The sequence below is a fragment of the Terrapene carolina genome, unplaced genomic scaffold (assembly GCF_002925995.2).
Source record: "Terrapene carolina triunguis isolate 2854851 unplaced genomic scaffold, T_m_triunguis-2.0 Scaffold212, whole genome shotgun sequence".
Classification (NCBI taxonomy): domain Eukaryota; kingdom Metazoa; phylum Chordata; order Testudines; family Emydidae; genus Terrapene; species Terrapene triunguis.
Window position 1 is genome coordinate 10,216,678 of NW_020664563.1, and position 19,885 is coordinate 10,236,562.

At 52.5% G+C, this 19,885-nt stretch overlaps 1 protein-coding gene across 1 annotated transcript in view; it reads right to left on the minus strand.

The window, feature by feature from the left end:
* Positions 1-19,885, minus strand: part of LOC113407531 (astrotactin-1) — a 218,180-nt gene that overhangs the window by 28,286 nt on the left and 170,009 nt on the right. The window contains exons 10-16 of the mRNA XM_026656141.1: positions 16,640-16,777; positions 15,309-15,459; positions 10,175-10,341; positions 9,048-9,242; positions 7,999-8,126; positions 2,331-2,435; positions 1,916-2,104 (exon numbers count right to left, since the gene is read on the minus strand). Coding sequence (XP_026511926.1) covers positions 1,916-2,104; positions 2,331-2,435; positions 7,999-8,126; positions 9,048-9,242; positions 10,175-10,341; positions 15,309-15,459; positions 16,640-16,777 — 1,073 coding nt within the window. The remainder of the gene's footprint in view (positions 1-1,915; positions 2,105-2,330; positions 2,436-7,998; positions 8,127-9,047; positions 9,243-10,174; positions 10,342-15,308; positions 15,460-16,639; positions 16,778-19,885) is intronic.

A 19,885-nucleotide genomic window follows, 5' to 3' on the forward strand; every position in this document is an offset into this window, starting at 1 on the left:
AATCCCTGGGATCGCCTCTGGAGCCTTTTTTAAGAACTAGTTTCACATTAGCTATCCTCCAGTCATCTGGTACAAAGTTGATTTAAATGCAAGGTTACATACCACAGTTGTTAGTTCTGCAATTTCATATTTGAGCTCCTTTGGGACTCTTGTGAGAATACCATCTGGTCCTGGTGACTTAATACTGTTTAATTATCAACTTGTTCCAAAACATCTTCTAATGACACCTCAATCTGGGACAGTTCCTCAGATTTGTCACCTTAAAGGAATGGCTCAGGTTTGGGAATCTCCCTCAGCAAAAAATGCATAGTTTCTCCGCAGTGGCCTTATCATCCTTGAGTGCTCCTTTAGCACCTCAATCGTCCAGTGGTCCCAACTGATTGTCTGGTAGGCTTCCTGCTTCTGATGTACTTGAAATTTTTTTTTGCTGTTAGCTTGAGAGTCTTTGGCTAGTTGCTCTTCAAATTCTTTTTTGGCTTTCCTATTTATACACTTGACTTGCCAGAGTTTATGCTCCTTTTTACTTTCCTCAATAGGATTTAACTTCCAATTTTTAAAGGATGCCTTTTTGTTTCTAACTGCTTCTTTTACGTCGTTGTTTAGCCACGGTGGCACTTTTTTGGTCCTCTTACTAGGTTTTTTTAATTTGGACAAAATTCCTTCCTACTGCACCTTTGAAAACATCAAGGCAAATCAAAGAAATCACTTGTATTTTGACCTTAACCACCAGCAGCCACAGCATTCAGTAGAAAACATCAGCATGGACGTGTTTTCTGAAAAGTAAGATTTGATCCACAGAGTACCAAGTGATCAGTACTGTATGAGGAGTGACTGCTAAACGTAAATGCCATGCAGAACTGGAATAAAGCTACCAGAGCTTTGGGGGTGTGTGGAGAATCTTGCACAATGTCACAGCTGGTTTTGCTCCCACAGTATTACACTGTTCACTGTGAAACAGCATGTCTGAGGGAGGCAGTTAATGAGAGCAAAAGAAAAATAGACACGTAGGTGCCCAATTCCCATTGACTTTCAGTGGCAGGTGGGTGCTGAAGTACCCTTTGCACCACTGGAAATCTTGCCCCCACATGGCATGCATACTCATGTGCAGGGAGACCCTGTACTTACACACAGCACAGTGGCGTGTGCAGTTACCCTTTCCGCCTCCGTGGTGTGTGCCTGGAATTTCCTGTTTGCACAGATTCACATTTTATTTCACAGGTTGAAAGCACCTAGATTCTCTGTCTCCACATCAAGCTTCTCTAACCAAGCTGACTAGCTTCACCCAGGAAGAACTAGTCCCCTACACATGCCTCCCTCAATTGTCTGATTCCTGATGACTCCTATACAGAGACCAATTCACAATTGGGTATAGAAGTAAAAGAAAGCTAAGGTTCGGGGGGAGGAAAAAACACTGGAGAGGCAGAAACTCCAGACTCAAGATCCAGGTAGAAGAGTGCCGATGTGGAAGAGACAAAGATTAAAGACATATATGAGCTAAGAGTAGAATCAGGCAGGAAGGCTTGGTGGCATGAATGCATTAGCCTTTCATCTCTCTGGGCGCTTGGCTTTTTATCGTCCCTAATGACCTCATCCAATCCCTACTGAAGCCAGCAGGAGTCTTTCCATTGACTTCAATGGGTGCTGGATCAGGGCTAAACAACAAACAAAATGAGTTGGCGTCTTAGCTTGAGCAGTTTGTCCATATCACAACACCAGCACATGACTGGCTGTAGGAGTCCACATTGGGGGGATAGAGAACAGCCGTTATAAAGATGGGAACACACTCCTTCGGTGCAGTCAGGCACACCTGGCCTGGAAAAGGGCTCCCTTACCTTGACTCCACACAGCTGGTATCTGCCGATATGCTCTCTGGAAGGATGTGTGTGTGTTCTTGATCACTGGCTAGGCCTCCTACCTTTGCTTATGTCTTCGTACTCCAGCCAGAGCTGCCGCTGGACCTGCTTATTGGGATACCAGATGGAGCAGGATTCCTCAAAGCCATAGACTGCCTCCTGGATGTAGTGGTTGCCAAACTGGTCTAGCAGGGCCACGAAATCGCCTCGGGAGGTGGCTCCATCGAGAGAGTGGAGGGCGTTGCTGAAAGCTGCAGAGGAATGGACACAGCAAGCAATGAGAAGTAGAAGGCATGAGTGAACACGAGAAGGGGTGGTGCCAGAGCGCCCAACAAACCCCACCCCTGCATGGCCGAGTAAGGGCTGTGACAATCCAGCCTTTGGTTTTCAAGGAGACTAGGATCAAAACCTCACTCAGCCCAAAGGCTATTCTACCACCATCCTCCCCATCCCGGCTTGCAGCCCGGCGGTACTTACACTGGGAGATGGTCAGCTGGTTGAGCCGGACGTGGTACATGACGGAACGCACCTTCCAGTGCTGCAGCAATGGGTATCCAGACACCTCGCTGAAATTCACCATCCCTGAGGGAGACGGGAGAGCAACCCCCTCAGCGCTGGGGAGCGGCGAGCTGCCCAATGGGCAGTCTGCCCCACACCGGGAGTGTGGTTCAGGGAGGGGAGGGTGTGCGAGACCGTCCCCAGCGCACACAGAGGGAAAATAGGGGTGCTGTGTCTTAGGGAGGGAGGCTGGGATGTCCAGAAGAGTTCTGCATGAGCCGAACTCTGCTTTCGCTGAAGTCAGTGGGGCTTTTACCACTGCCATCAACGCGAGCAGAATTAGACCAACACTGAGGCCTTCTGAAAACCCCACTTAAATACTAAACCTCCTCATCCCAGGCTCTTAGCTCGCACTTCAGCCACCAATCTCGAAGTGCTTTCTAAAGGCAGGGCAATCCATTCTCCTCACTTTACAGGTGGGGAAGCTGAGCCACAGGGAGGGGACAGGACTTGCCAAAGGCCACCTACAAGGCAGTAGCAGAGCCAGGAATAGAACCTGAGTCCCAATCCAGTGCTCTATCCTCTAGGCCACACTGCTTCCCTTAGCACAAGCCAAGCAATACATTTCCCTTATGAGCAGGTTACGCCATATTTATAACCTCTCAGGTTGATTGCGCCTTCCTCTGAAGCATCTGGTGCTAGCTGCTATTGGAGGTGGGATACTGGGCTGAACGGATCACAGGTCTGATGCAGTGCGGCTGTTGCTATGATCTCTTGCATTTTAAAATGGAGGGGCTCACATCCCTGCATTCTGATTGGTGCCTGCTCTTTGAAAGCTCCAAGATGCTGTGACAAGTCGTGACGAATGTGTGTAATGGTCTCAGCCTCCAGTACAGACTGCTTAGCTGACTGCAACAAAAGGACAGGGCGGATTTTCTTCTGAAGGCTTTGATACAGGCTAAAGTATCCAGCTGCAAATGAACTCTCATTTTTCTTACAGGGTATAACAAGCAAGGCCGTGGTTGGGAGTTCAGATCCAAGGGTTTGGCCCACAGTTTGGAAAGTGGTCTGGAATCCTTTTGGATGGAAGATACTTGATTAGTATTTATGTTATAGTAGGACCTAGCGCCCCCAACTGAGATCAGAGCCTCATTGACTTAGGTGTTCCATAGATATGTTGTAAGAGACATTGCCTGCCCTGAGGAGTTCACAGGGAAAGGACTATGGTCTCTATTTTACAGATTTGGAGCGGAGGTAGAGGGAGGCTGAATGAAGTGATAGCATCAGGAATTGAATCCAGCTCTCCCAACTCCCTATTTTAACCATAAGACACCGTCCCTGTTTTCTAGTCACCTATAAGCTTTGTAACTGCAAGTCATTATCATTATCAGTGTTTCCTGTGAGGGGGTACTCACTTCCTGGGCTTCGCAAACCCGGCTCGAAGCTAATGCCCTAGGTAGCGTCTGGCTTCTGCTGCCTGATCTGCTGTAAAGGGACAGTTCTGCCCAATTAAATCTTGCCTTGGGTGGCAGAATGAGCTGGGACTGCACTGGAGGAAACAACTGGGTGGGGTAAGAGTCTAATTATGTTAAAAGATGGTTTGCGGGTCAGCGACTCTCCAGCAATTAAAAATACAACTTTAAAGGAATGTGTTTGGGTTTGTTTCCTCGCTCCATCCCCAGCTCGGCTTCTGAAGATAACAAGGCCTTTTGTGGGTTTTTCCTGGAAGGCCGGTCCCAAAGGCATGTCCCGGTGTGTTCATTACTCCACTAATTAGACTTTTTTTTAATGAGCCATCTCTGAATGCAGCACGCTGGGCATTGCCGTATGCACTGCCTTTAATGCACCTCGCGGCGTAATTGCCGCCGTGTTCCATGCCAGGAGGAATGGACACGGACGATAAGAAAGCCAGTGGGACCCCTTAGGCTGGCGAGCACCGGGTGCGGGGAAAAAGAGGAGTGAGGCACTGGTGGTGGGGGTGGGAGGTGGGCAGTGAACCCTTCTTTTAACTTGCTGAAGTGCTGAACCCCAGAGGCTACTAGGAAAGGCAACGGCATTTGGGGGTGCCAGCACCTCAGAAAATCAAGCCTCACACCTCTGCTAGATTAAATTTTCCACACAGAGGATAAATATCACCTGGACATTACCCGCCTGTCTCTCCTCTACTTTACCCTGTGACCCCTCCACATCCAAACCGGTGCATAGCGGGCAGGGATAGCTCATGGCAACCCTTTTACATGAGGGGTGAGTTTATAAAACGTTCAGTTCCTATGTATTATTAATGGAGGTGGCTGCACTTCTCACTTGAGAAGGCGAGCGGTAAAACACGGGAAAGGAAAACGGCTGGGCTTTTTAACTCCCGGCTCGGCTGGCAACAGCAAAACTCACTCGGAGTTTCCTGACTGTGTTTCATAATGCCCAGTGCTAGGAACAGGGCAGCAGCGGTGAAATCAATTCAGCAGGAAGCACGGCTGCGGGATGATCAGCGCCCCAGCCAGAGACCGCAGAGAATAACAGGATCGTGGGGGCTAAGGAAGGGAGTGTCATTTACGCCATAAAAAATACAATTTCCTGGGGGCAACAGAGTCAACTACCGTGGCTAGCCTTAAAAAAAAGAAAGAAAGAAAGAAAGAAAGAAAAAGGAGCTGGCGAATGTTAGAACAGTAACATCTGCAATTACGCATGTGCTCTAATGAGGGTCGCTGACTCTAGCTGTCCAAGGTGAGCAGCTGTCTGAGTGGACCAAGAAGGAACTTTTTTCCCTAATGGTGAAGATCTCCAGCTTTCAGATGGTGCTGCCAAGCACAGCCCCTGCTGCTGGGATGCAGACTCTTTGGTACCGCCAAGAGACTCCATTTTCGAGCCGTATGCTCGGGAACACTCATCCACCAGTGAAACAATTCCATTCCTGCTGCCTGCCTCTACAGTCTCATTTAATAGGCGCCAGTAAACAAATGTCAAAACATGAACAAAGCCTTCATATAAACTCTCACCCATTTCAATCAAGTTAAAAGATGTTCTGCCTTCCAACTGGCTCTTTCTGATCTGCGGCTGGGCTGGGCTTCTCAAAGGAAACGCAGGCACCCAAACCCAAATGAGGCAGCTGACTTCCTTAGGTGCCCTGGAAAACTCCAGCCATAGCTCTTACCTCCCAAAGTTACAGTGAGATTCCTAACTCTGGATTTCAATCCACCAGGTCCTTCCAAATTCCTTGGAGTGCTCCTGGTGGGACTCATGCATGTTCCTTCAGAGCGTGGGCAACATGTTCAATGGTGCCCCATCCAAAACTGGAGAAGAGCTAATTACCAGGGTGAGTGGTGACAGGGAACAAATGCACAATTACCTCTGGATTTGAGGTGCTGCTGCCGGGATATGTTTGGTGGGCCTCTGGCTAGCACCTAATGGATGTCTGCACCCACTCAAATGAATATATTAAAACCATATGACCATGCGACATATCTAGCAGGGTTGACTCATTAGACAGCACAAACTGGGCTAACATGGGGTATGGAAGGTCAGAACTGAGGGGAGGCAGCAGAGCTGGGGAGGGAGCCCAGAACTGGAAAAACAAAAAGTTCTTCTGGCCAAGGTTTAGGTGGCGTGGCAGGACTGTGTATGCAGTTCAGGGCTGGAATAGCAGGTAGTGCAGTGGGGCAGGAGCAGGGCCGGCTCCAGCGTTTTTGCCGCCCCAAGCGGCGGGAAAAAAAACAAAAACGCCGCGATCAGTGGCACTTTGGCGGCAGCTCTACCGCCGCCGCTTCATTCTTCAGCAGCAATTCGGCGGCAGGTCCTTCCCTCCGAGAGGGACCGAAGGACTCGCCGCCGAATTGCCACCGAAGAGCCGGACGTGCCGCCCCTTTCCGTTGCCCGCCCCAAGCACCGCCTTGCTGCGCTGGTGCCTGGAGCCGGCCCTGGGCAGGAGTGAGAAAGCACCCACCGGCTGAGCAGCGGCTATGGATTCCTTATAAATGTCGTGCTTCCTGAACACCCTTTCTTGGCATGTTGCATTTTCTGGCAGTTTCAAAACAGTCATAGTCAGCTTTAAATCTCCAGCAACATATGGGTCACATGACAGTAGGCAGCACTTCATCTAACCATCACTTCTGGTGACTAACGTCATAAATCCAGGGCTGCCAATTTTACACACAAGACTGGTCATTAGTTAAGCACCATGTGCCTGGGGCAAGACATTCTGCTCCAAAAAGACAGGCCTCCACCCTTCCAACTAAAGAAGAATTGCCCTTAGCTATCAGGGCTCATTCTTTATAGGCTGAGGACAGTAGTGGGCAATATAGTCACCCTACATTCCATGGGTCCAACCAGCGTAGGGGACTGATGACAGATGGACCAGTCAATCCATTACACTACCCAAAAAGGATACACTATATCCTACCACCCACTTGGTTAGCAACCTTGCTCCGTTTATTGCTTATGAAATATGAGATAATAGCACCGAGAGGGTGGTGAACAAGCAAACCAAGGAACAAACTATCCCATGTCAAGGGTTCTTCCAAGGCTCTAAACAGCTGTATTGTGCAAGGAGAGTAAAGCCGCATTTTCCAAGCGCTAATAAATGGAAAGGGAGACATTCCTGGGCCTTGAAATTCCTCTTACTTCAGTGCTCGCTGTTACTGACAACTTGAATGTGTGGTTCTCCTCTGAAAAGTGTTTATGCAAAACTGGTCCCTTCTTACTCAGCACCTCTGTCCCCCCGTGTGTATTCAGAATGATGCTGGGATCTGCTGACTTCAGTGAAAAATACAAGGTTTTACTGCTTTTTACCACTGTCAGCTGTGAAGAGCCAGCCCAGCTCTGGAGAATGAATTGGATTATTTTCCAGCTTGTGCCTCATCAACAGAATTGTTAACTAAGTTCCAATTACAAAACTGCTTGTGTAATGGCGTGGCCTTGGTTACACCTGTGTAACCACCCCGGAGCCAGCAGGGCTGAAAAGGGAAGCGCAGTTTGAGGTCAGTCGTGTAAGTGAGGGCAGCATTTGACCTGAGGGGTCTTTATTACTGTGTGGATATACAGGTCAGACAGAACGAGGCTTGACTCAGTGTTGGAGATCTATGGAACTCCCCTTGGGGAAGTGGACTAGAACTCAAAAGACCTAGGTTCTAGTCCTGGTTTGGCCACTGAGCTCTTGGGCAGCCTGAGGAAAGTCACTTTACCTCTTTGTGCCGTAGCTTCCCCAGTGTCTATTTACACTGTAAGCTCTTTGGAGCAATGTGTCTGTTGGGGGCCCTGATCCTGACTGGGACAGTAGGTGACACTTCAATATGAACAATGGCTAACAATGAGTGCCTCCTAGCACTCAGGGAGCTATCCTGCCATGCCAGGCAGCTGGATGGGACCTTTGGCTAGTCAGCCAGTGATCATGTGGTGATCCCCCAGAAGGTAGCTGAGGGAAAGGGCATGTGCCAAGGGCGCCCACAGGTCAGTAGGAGCAGCCAGGGTATCTAAGGCCTCCCAGGCTTGGGCCTTGTCTGACTTTTGATGGGCCGGGGAGGCCTTTCTTTGCTGAAGCCAGGCAGTGAAAGGTTCCCTCCCTCTGCCCTGTTTTCCAGGCGCTAAGAACTCTCTCCAGCCTTCCACAAACAGAGTCTGGGAGAAGAGGAGCCAAAGCGTGGCTGGAATCACTCACCAGTCAGAAAGCCTGGGTCGGGCGTGGGCTCAGAGATCTGCTCCTGGCACTGGTTCTCCAGCGGGACAGTGGCCACCACCAGGCCATCTGGAAGCTGCTGCTCCAAGCCCCGGGCGAAGTTGTTCTGCCTGCAAATTCCAGAGAGTTAACACTCGTGTGCGTGTCTGTAATTAAAGTGACCAGATTAGCAGCCCTGGAGAACGAGGTCTAGCAATACAGGCACAGGTTTTAAGGCCGGGGGGACGTTTGTGCTCATCTAGCCTGCTCTCCCACACAGCACAGACCACAGCATTTCAGTGATCCCCACATCAAACCCCGAACATCTGGCATGGTTAGAGTTTCTCTTTTATCAAGACACGCAATCTTGATTAAAGACCTGAAGTGACAGAAATCCACCACCTCCAGTAGTTAAAAACATGCATCTTATCCACCCTGAATTTGTCTAGCTTCATGTTCCAGCCACTGGCTCTCATTATGCCTTTGTCTGCTGCATTAAAGGGCCCTCTGCTATCAGAAAGAGAACAAGCGTTGCACGATCAGTGGAAGCTCAACCTCCCCGCCACACACTGCATTGTCAATGCACCTCCGCTTAACCTACTGTCCAGTCTCCTGTGTCTATTTAAACCCTAGCTTCCTGCAAAACACTGGCTGGTGGGTTTGTGATCTTGGCCTCAAAGGTATTAGCTGTTAGGTGCCTAAAGACCTCCGAGGATCTGGGACTTGGCCATTAAGAACTGGATTGTGGCCAACAACTCACTGCAAAACAGAAGAGCCATCAGATAGGATGGGCTTTCAACCGCACCCAACCCGGGCTGCGTTTAAAGCAGCAACTGTAAACAGGAAAGATGAACAGCAAAGCAAACCCATGAGCCCTCAGTTAGCTCCTTTTCCTGTATCCCCCATTTCCTTGAAAAAACCCTTTCCTGTACAGAAACAAGCGGCTATGGACCTGGGACTGTTACAGACCGTGACTTCCTAGGGGCATGGCAGGTTCCAGACAAGCACAGTGATAGCGCCTGCCTGATGAAAGGCGAGGACACGGTATTCACCTGAAGGTCCCTTTCAGCACTTGTCCAGCTGCAACCTCCCTGGAGTGGTTGTTGTACCCGTAGAATATTTCCCCAAACAGAGTCTGATTCATGGGCAGCTCCCGGCTCTCCCCGCAGTCACCTCCCTTTGGACAGGACTCCGAGATCAGCTGGCATGACCGCCCATCCACTCCAAGTTTGTAATCCTCAATGCACCTGCCATGGGGGAAACCCAGCACAAGCCATTACACCTGGGGACTGAGCCAATACATCCAGTGGTGGAGGAGGGGAGGGACCTCAACGCAAGGAAAGAAGGCCCCTCTCTACAGCCAACTGGAACAACCCCAGTGGAGCATAGGAGCCACTGAGTTATAACCACTAGTGGTGGACGGCTCCCAAAACAGATAGAGTCGCCTGATCATCTTCAAGGCATGAATGGAAGACTGTTCGGTCCGGTTCTAAATGTCTCAGGTGATAGCACTTCCACTGTTCTCATTGACAGACCATTCCATGACCCGACAGCTCAGACTGTCAGGAAAGTATTCCCAGTACCCAGCCTGTGCTCCATTTCCTCCCAAGTACTGGGCGGATCTGTCTCCTTAGCAAACACAGAGCCATTCCGTTTGCTTACCAAGAGGTTACAGCACAGACAATCCCAAAGGGAAATACTGCTCTGATTTCATAGCTGGTGGCGTACACTCAAACTCGCACTTGGCTGCCCTCCTGACAAAGGAATATCCAGTGCCCTGAGGAAGGAGGGGGGGGAGCGGTTTCTCTCGCTAACATACATGCCCGTCTGGGAAGGAGGAGGCAGGGCGCTCTGGTGCATCTCCACAATGCGGGATCTCTTCCTCGTGTTGTGCAGCTGTCTGTGTAAGAGGTAAGACCCGCCCCTGCCCAACCTGCATGTGCATGCACACACATACACGCGTGCACACATGTACACACATGCATACACATGCAGTTGGGCAACACTAGAAAAGCTGGGTGCCCAAGGGGCTGCATTGCATGGCTATCCCTGACCCAGCTCAAGACACCACGCAGTACATTCCTTTCCTGCCCTGGGTGCTAATATGGACATGTAAGGTTCCCCCATATCCCTGCCCAACTGTCTCCTAGATGAGGATGGAATGGGCCGGGTCACTCACCCGCAGAACATGAGGATATTGTACAGAGAGGGATCTTCCAGCAGAGGCACCATCTGCTGGAGACACAGCTGCTCGCAGCCACCATTAAACCCATCCGAACAGTCCACCCCAACGTGGCGGTCATAGCAGCCGGTGCCATCCTTCATAGGGCTGAGACCTGCTGGGCACTGGCATGACAGAATGACAGAGATTAACCAGGTTCTAAATACAGGGACCAAAACGAGCTTTTGCTCAGTTAGCATATAGTCAGGAAACGGCATCTGAACTCTACGCCTGATGTTCTCACCTCCACTGGCTGTATTGTAAGAAGGCAGCATTAAGCTCACAATAACAAACCTGTTTGCAGCTCCCATCTGTGCATCACTTGCTGCCAATTTTCATCAAAAGACTCAGTTGGATGCCACACATTTGGACTGGAACAGTGGGGAGGGGGCGGCAGGTCAGGACTGAGCTGCATTGGCAGAGCTGTGTAGAGCTCTAGGATTAGAATAGCAGGGGGGCTGCAGGTCAGGACTGAGCTGCATTGGCAGAGCTGTGTAGAGGTAGGTCCAGGATTGGAAGAGCAGGAGGGGCCGTGAGTCAAGGCCGAGGTGCATTGACAGAGCCGCGTAGGGGCCCAGGACTGGAATAGCGGGGGTGGGGGGCTGCAGGCTGCATTGGCAGAGCTGTGTAAAGCTCTAGGATTAGAATAGCAGGGAAGCTGCAGACTGGGATTGAGGTGCATTGGCCAAGCTATGTAGCAGTCCAGCACCGGGGATGCAGCAGGACAGGACTTGGGGGAAGAGCAGATCCACGTGGGGGAAGAATGAAGGGAGTGGCGAGGGGCACTGCCTATCATGCGTGAGGTGCACAAAACGAACTGGACGAATTGTTGGCTGAGCCATCCCAGGGGTTTGCAGTCTGTGCACTGCAGCGCTTGGGCTAATGTAACTTCAAGAAGGAGAAAGGGCTTCACCCAATGGAGAACGCACCTGAAAGTTCTCCCCAAGCGCGGAAGCCCCTTAAAGACTCCTTGAAGCAAAGAACGAAGTGCTAGAGGCCTCTCCACCAGCACCCCCCCCACACACACTTTTCTCCCCTCCCCCTCGCCGGGATTCTGCCAGCAAGGCACAGCAGCCACAGGGCAATGAGCTCACAGCAGGCTGCCACTTCTACATGTTTTTCCCTTCCTCTGACCCTGACTGAAGATCACACAACAGGATGCACATTGTTCGCTGACACTCACGCTGCAATTTCCAAAACAAATGGCACCCTGCAGGCTTGCTAGACTTCCCTCCTGGCCCAATCCCGCCTCCCCTCTGCACCAGCTGGAGCGCTGGGACGTGAGGGCACTTCAGGCAGTTTTATGAAGCCATGTCTCGCTGTGCGGACCCAGCTGTTCAGGATGACGGCAAACAGGCAAATGGCACAACTGGGGATCCAGCCCAGCACCCATCCTCCCCTGCTCTCTGGCTCTGCAGCTGTTCAGCCAGATGTGCTCTCTAGTGGTGTGGGAAACTGGATGCTCCTGATTGATTTGACTCCTTGGTAACCAGCAAGGCCTGATAGAAGCAGGTTAGAGAGGGAAGAGTTTTTACTGGTTTTAATTCACTTCGGTCAGGCTTTGAATCAACTCGTTCTGAAGCTGGTCCAATACAATGAAGATGCCTGTTCCTATTTCACACGGCGCAACATTCTGAAAGCCCACTTGGTTACAAACGCCTCTTGCCCCATAGAAACTATTTCCTCTCACCAGAAATTCAGCATCACGAGGCTCTCTACAGCTCCCTGAGCAGATCACCAGAATGTGGGGCAGAGGGGAACAGTCGCCTGGGTGGCCACTAGGTGACCTCACCAGGTCTCTTCCCAGAGCAAAGTGCACTTGTCTTCTGTGCAGTCGCTATCCTGCTCACTAGCATGCGTCCTGCCTCTTCAGAGTGAAGGATTAAAGCTGAGAATCAGGAGACTCCTTCACTCAAGGAATGAGGCAAACGAATGTGTCTGCAGTGTCTCCCGCTTCTCTCTCACACCCAGAAAGTCACCGCAAATTCGGGCCCTGGTTATCCTGGAAGTTGCATCCCCACCTCTCCTGGGATGAGCAGCCACCAGGGGTTGCTACCTGGTCTGGTTTCTGTGGAGAGGATGGGTTCTGCAATTGTAGGACATTAACATCTTGGCTTGTAGGAGAGTCTATTGAAATGCATCGTTCCTCTGCAGCAGCTGACACTGGCCACTCTCAGAGACACGGCACTGGGCTAGATGGGTCCTGGCCTGATTTAGCATGGCAATATGCTGCAGTATAATGTGTGGCACTCATGCAGCGATGTCACGATGCAGAAAGCACAGGGTTATGATGTTACAATGAGAGGACAAGGCCTGATGGGTGGCAACTATGCAGTGCAGCCTGACTTCAAAAGCTAGATATGTCCAGCTTGGCTTCACAATGACTGAGGCGTGAGAGGTCTGGTACTTGCAAGGTGTAAAGGCAAAGGGTGTGATTCTGCCCCTCTCACTTAGATGGAGTTGCAATTTACGCCACAATTGGCCCCACTGATTTCATTGGGTCTGTTTGCAGAGTACCGTGTTCCTCACTGGATGTGTGGTAGAATCAGACCCCAAGGAGAGGGAATGTTGTAGAGTGCGGGAAGCCGCTTTGTACTGGTAGCCCTGCCTTTGCACCCCCCGCCTCCAGTCACATACTGTGTGATCTCAACCCCCTACGGCCCTGAAGTTCCCCTTTATGTGTCACTCCTGCCTGGTTCCTTTCAGCCAGCTCCAGCCTGTGCTGCTGTGCAGGGTGGTTCAAGGGGCTGTAACTCTAAGCAGTGAGCAAAGGGGAATGTCAGTAGAATAGCAATGAAGATGGATCAGGCTGTGGAAGAGGTTTCCAAGGGAAGTGGTGGAAGCACCCACTGATTGAGTTGTTTAACAAGTGGCCGGCGAGCCATAGGCAATGTGCTCCCTTTGAGGTCAATGGGAGCTGCAGGGGCTCGGCCCCTCTGAGAATTAAGCCCCAGGGGACCTTCCATTTCTGGGTTGTTCCTATGCCTCTGCTCGCTGTTTTCTTTGTCTCTTGCCCTCTGCTTTGCTAGCTCTGGCAGCCTCTCGCTCGCTCTCTGCCCTGCAGGGGTTATGCTGCTGCTGTCAGAAGTTTACACGGTCTTGGGGTGAGAAGCGTTCCACTCCAGAGCCCATTAGCACACCCGTCTCCCAGTGGGGTAGCCAGGTTCTAAGTGCAGGGGGAGCAAACATAAAAAAGGCGCCCCCCCCTTGGCTCCTCCTCCAGCTGCTCCGCACCCCCCCCCTTGGCTGGCTCCTCCAGCCGTGCCGCGCTGCGCTCCCCAGACCTTGGCTCCTCCAGCCACGCTGTGGCCATGCTGCGCCCCCCCCTCGGAGGGGCTCAGTCCGGGGGGCGTTGGGCGCGGGGAAGGGGTGGTGGGCAGCCACTGCTCGCTTCTCCCGGGGGCTAAGGGGAGCGGAGCAGTGGGGCAGGCAGCAGCTGGCGAGATCCCCTCTCCCTGGCAGCTTCCTGTTTCCCTCGGCCTGGCCAACCCAACATTTTTTTTCAAAAGCGATGCCTGCCGGGCCGGCGCTGGACTCCTGCAGGCAAGGGGGGGCGGGCAGCACGGCCGGACTCCGGAGGAGCCAGGGAGGGGACGGGGGGCGCGGCCGGAGCACAGGGGCCGGCTCCTCGGCCATCGCGCCCCACGCTCAGCGCGGCCCCAACATCGCCGCGGCCGACTCCTGCGGCGGCTCAGGGCTCGGCGGCCGAGCGCTCCACAGCTGGCGGGCAGATCCCCTCTCCCCGGCAGCTTCCTGCTTCCCTCGGCCTGGGCAGCCTGCAGCTTCCTGCTTCCCTCGGCCCGGGCAGCCCACAGCTTCCTGCTTCCTGCTTCCCTTGGTCCGGGCAGCCCAGCATTAGCAATACCCCGCCCCTTGCTAATGCTGGGCTGCCCGGGCCGAGGGAAACAGGAAGCTGCTGGGGAGAGGGGATCTCGCCAGCTGCAGAGCGCTCGGCCGCCGAGCCCTGAGCCGCTGCAGGAGGCGGCCGCGGCGATGTTGGGGCCGCGCTGAGCGTGGGGCGCGATGGCCGAGGAGCCGGCCCCTTCGCTCCTCCGGCTGCGCCCACCGCCCCCCCAATGGCTCCTCCGGAGTCCAGCCGTGCTGCCCGCCCCCCCCTTGCCTGCAGGAGCCCAGCGCCGGCCCGGCAGGCGCCGCTTTTGAAAAATGTGCTGAGGGGAAGCGGCTGCTTCCCTTGAACCCCCCTAGCTACGCTCCTGCCGTCTCCAGCAGAGAGCGTCTCCTGGAGCACTGCAGGTGCGGCACGACTGGGGAAGAGCGTGAATGATGAGACATGCTCAGCAGCTTCACAGCTGGCCTCCGGAGCGGGCAGATGGCTCGCCGGGAGCACACGTACTCCCTGAATCCCTATGATCTTGTGTCCCATCCCTGTACTAATCTTCCTTCACCCCGGCAATGGAGCCTGCTCTCTTGGTTGGGAAACACTGACCTAAATGATCTGAATCATTGCAACACGTGCAGCAATTGGGACCAACCGCTTTTCGCTAAGCCAGGCCTGCAGATGACATCTCCCGACAGCCATGCCCCAAGAACGCCAGAACGGCAATACGTGGCAAGGGACAATCTGTAGCAGCTGGTACAATGGTGCCAACCAGCAGCTCCTCTTAGCTGAGACCCGGGTTAAGGAAGAGAATGACCAAGTTCCAGGACTCAGAAACAAGCCAACATACCTGAGTCTATGGGACTCTGAGGCTTCTACAGGGGAAGGAGGGGCGGGAACATCTGCGTATAGAGAGGGCTGATGCTCCCTAGGTAACTTTTATCCTCGTTAATTTGGTGGTGTTAGCAGAACTCATGGCTCAGAGCCCCCTCGGGGCTGCCTCATTGTCTTCGACTGCAGAAATGTGGGTAGGTAGAAGCTGGGAGAAGCTATCGATGAATAAGTTAGATGCTGTTGGGAGAGCTACAGTAAAGCTGTAGAGAACCTCCTGAAAAGCAGGACCTTGTTAAGTGACGTGTTTGTTTGATTCTTCCCAAGGCATTATGGGACGCTCTTAGCTGCTCTCTCACACATTTCTTATCACATACAACAGACAAGACAAGTTTTGGGCTCTGACCCCCAGGACGCACGCACCACACAACCGGAGGAGTCCAATTTGCGGTCCGAGATGCAGCGGAAATTCTTGCTGCAGCCCCCGTTGTCCTTGGAGCAATCCCGAACCGGTCCAAAGGAGTCTAAGAGAACCTCCAGGCTATCAAAGGAGGAGGAAGTCATCAGTTCTTCTCTGCAAGGAGGAGGGGAAAGGGACAATACGAAATTCAGCTCCTAGAGCATAAATATATTTAACTCCATTTCAATCTAAAGTGCTAGTGAGTACAGACATATTCACACATCCACCAATACACATTTGCACCTACAGTGGTACCCAGTCGTGTGGCCATATTTTTGTACAAAACTGTACTGATCCCAAGTGCATATTAGACTAAACACACACACTGGTTGGCTGGACACCTCACTATCCATTTGTACATGGACAGTGCATGCTGTGCGCACAGTGGTAATAACTTTATGTGCAAATGCTGGCAGAGGCCCACCTGCTATTGTGGAAATGTGACTCAGAGGATCCCCACCACTCAGTAGTGAGGACTCTAAGTCTGGATGTAGCTGGTTAGCTTTAGTTCTGTGAGCTGACACTGGTAAGACCCAACAGGTACTCTCTGAATGACTTAATCTACTGGGAACAGCTGAGATGTTTTTGAAGGCATGGCTCTAAGCAGGCTGAGGACCATGGCACGCGGAAGGCACAAGGTGAATGTTGTACTAAACTCTGCCCAGGAAATGTGCACCTGAAGGGTCGCCCAGTGTACACAGTGAGATTTTCATGCAAAGCCCATTGGAGTCAGAGGAGAAACTCTCATGGGACTTCACTGGGCAGTGGTTCAGGCTCTATATCAGGGGTCGGCAACCTTTCAGAAGTGGTGTGCCGAGTCTTCATTTATTCACTCTAATTTAAGGTTTTGCGTGCCAGTAATACATTTTAACGTTTTTAGAAGGTCTCTTTCTCTAAGTCTATAATATATAACTAAACTATTGTTGTATGTAAAGTAAATAAGGTTTTTAAAATGTTTAAGAAGCTTCATTTAAAATTAAATTAAAATGCAGAGCCCCCCGGACCCAGGCAGTGTGAATGCCACTGAAAATCTGCTCGCGTGCCGAAGGCGGCAAGCATGCCATAGGTTGCCTACCCCTGCTCTATATCCTGAGGTCCCATCTACATCTGAATGAACATCCACCAGAAAGACACCAAATGCCACAGCACTGAAGGACCGTAACAATACACAAGTTGGGGTTAGCTCTATGGTTCCTCCAACTTCAGAGCCTGCCTTGTGAGTGCGATCCTCCTCCCCCAATACTGGAGTGGCCCTCTGGACTTCCCGTGCCTCCAGCTCCACGAACACACTCACCTGACCTCCACCGCATCCTCCATCACCGTCATATCCGTTTTGCACTTGGCTGAGGGGTTGATGGCCAGTTCGGCCGGCGGGATCACAAAGCTCTTACTCAGTGGCAGCCACATCCCTTCCCCCAGGGTGTAGGTGAACCTGCCGGACAGGGTTAGAACCGTTCACTAGGGAAGGAAAACAGCGCCCACCTGAGTGCGAGCCACACAGGGGGACAAGGGGAGGGGCACATGTAGGAAGCGAGGTCTGACTGCCACAGCAACTGGATAGGGAGGATGGCACAGGGCCCATGCCTCCCCCACCCCCTGGAAGAGAATGGTGGATAAGTGTCCCATGAAGAGCCCCTCCAGGCCCATGACCAAGTCATTATACAACCAAAGCACAGACAGCTCCTGAGCCAGCACATGGGAGGGAAGGAGATGCTGAGGTACTCAGATGGCTTTGGGTGTCTATTCACGGCCCCCATTCCTATAGTATCCAGCACCTCACAATCCTTAATGTATTTGTCCTCAGACCCCACTCAGGAGATAGGGAAGTGCTACCATCTCCACTTGATGGGTGGGAAACTCAGGCACAAGGTTGATTAAGTTACTTGCCCCAGGTCGCCTAGGAAGTCTGTGGTTGATTCAAGAATCGAACCCAGGTCTTTGGAGCACCTGTCATATGCCCTACTTAATCATCCTTCCTAGCCCCCAAGCCAGCCTAGATGCCTTCAGTAAAGTTTTGCTACGGAGTCTGACTGCAGCACCTGCAAAGTGCAGGGGGCAGCATGGCTATAGAGGGAGAAAGGTTCCATGGGGCAGGGAATGGGAGAAGGAGGAGAAGACAAATGGGGCCGTGGGTAAGGGAGGAAGACTGGCCTTGCAGTTTGGGCAATGCATGGGGACACGGAGGATGTGGGACCATTTCCTGGCTCTGCCAGATTTCTTGGGTGACTCTGGTTGAACCACTAAGGCTGGGAGTTAGAGGACACCACTTTCCGCTGAAGCTGGGAGACTGGCTCCTTTGAAAACCCCAGCTTTACTCTGTGTGTCCCAACTTCCCATTGGTACAATGGGGCTTCTTTTAACTGGCTAGGTGGTAAGTCATGTTTTCGGGGGCTGGAAAGGCTGTGTTTGCACAGCACCAGGCATGCGGGGGGCCTGGCCTCCACACACTGCTGAAATGTAGAGAGCGTAGTGGGGGACTGCAAATCGCCCCCAGTGCGAGCATGAGGAAGGGACAGGCAGCCTGGCACAGCCCCCCTCAGAGCGGGAACACAGCAGCTGCAGCGCTCCCTGGAGGAGAGGCACCCCCTGTCACTGGGAGTGGGAAGCACACTCAAAGCTACCGCCCTGCCTCCCAGCATAGCAGCCGCGGCTCCTAGGCAGATGAGTCCCTCTTCCTGACAACTACCGCAGTCAAGGTAGTCAGGGCACAGGCAGGGAGCTGAGCGATGTAGCGAGAGGTTATTCATTTATTCATTCACTCGTTTGCAAGCTCTGCGTTTGTCTGGGTGGGTGTCAGAGCAGGGCCTTCCAGCAGGCTCCCCGCTCAGAGGCAGTAGAAATGGGCAGGCATGAACACGACATATGAACACTGGCCCCAAGTGAGCAACATGCTAGTCACTGCGGTGCAAAGGGGAAGAGGTCTCTTTCCTCTCTCCCCCTCCCTGCCAGCACTCAGATGCTGCTTTCATTCACTACAGACATACCAGCCTTCTCCAAAGGAGGCGCTCTCTGTCTCTGGGCTAGAACCTCCGATCCCAGGGCCTAGGCCAAACTCCAACTGATGGGATAAGCTGCCCCAGGATGCCCATCACTGCCCGCTGTAGGATTCGGCCTGTGACAAAGTTGGTGCTGGCCCTGTCAGAGTGGCATCCTGAGTGGCAATTTGTATGTTTCCCCAGGAGGAGGCAGTGGGACTGTGCGCAGCCAATCAGGGGCCTTCATCAGGAGCCACTGAGCTAGTCACGGCTCCAGCCGCCATAGAGAAATAGCCTCGTCGCTTTCTTTCTTTCCCCATTGACTGATGTTAAAGGTGCTGCATTACCAGGCCTGGAAGCTGACATCCTCTGCTCTTCCCAGGACAAGTGGAGCCCTGGCAGTGCGCCCCACCCCCATCCCACGAACATGACTCCAATCTGCCGCGGCTAGATCACCTCTAGCCTGAGCAGCAGGTTCAGCCTGCACAGCCCATTCTGCCCATAGCCTCTCTACTGACACTGCCCGCAAGTGGCTGGGTGGAGTTAGTAGCACCTGGAAAATCAGAGGGCGGTTAACTCACCCACCAGTGGGAGATGATGGGGGAGAGCATCCGAGCTTGCCAGGTAACCAGAATTCAGGGAAGCTGCAGACCCACTGAGAATAAAAGCCAGACTCCAGCAGGCAGGAGAATCCCACTAGCCAAGAGCAGCCCGCGTGCACCGGCAGAGCACAGAGAATGCTGTAACCCTGTTTCCAGTCCCACACAGGGTGACGCAGGGTGGGGAGAGGTGGGGACACAGCACTGTGAGCAGGAACTGGAGCTCGGTGTGTATACCATGCCTCCCCGATGCCCACGGTGGAAACAAAGCGCCGCACTCCATGCCTGCTCCCAGCAGCAAGCCAGCAACGCAACAGCACAGGGAGTTGCCGAGAGCACCGTAGCCCGAATCGATGAATATTCAGGGAGTTCGGAGGCATCATGCTGGGTCCTTGGGGACCTAAGTGTTCAACTAATGAGGTCCCAGCAGTCTCGGGCACCTCTGATTCTGCCGGAGTGCACGCACACGATATAAATTGCCTTGCACCCTCGCTGCTGCTCCAAGCACACCACCCTACAGGCTGGCTCATCAGTACACACTAGCTCAGAGTTTATAAACCTCTCTCCCCCTCTGAAGAGACGCATGAGAAAGAAAGGGGTGGGGAGAGGAGGAGCAGAAAAGGAGAAATAGAGCCAATGGGTTTTTTTTTAATTCCGGGTGCTTTACAAATTTCTGTATTATTATTCCCTTCTCGCCAATGGGGAAACTGAGGCACACTGCAGATAAGTGATTTGCCAGCAGTCATAGAGTGATTCTGTGGCTGAGCTGGAAATAGAACCTAAGTCTCCTGACACCCAGTCATCAGAAATGCTGCCACTTCCAAGTGCTCAGGACCTTGGTTTTCCACTTCACCCAATACAGGAAGCTAGGCATTCCCCACCTTCTTTGCCTCTTCCCCCTTCCTGTCTTCCCTCTCCCATCCCTGGAAGCACTCACTGATTCATTAACTCATTGATGCCTCCAGA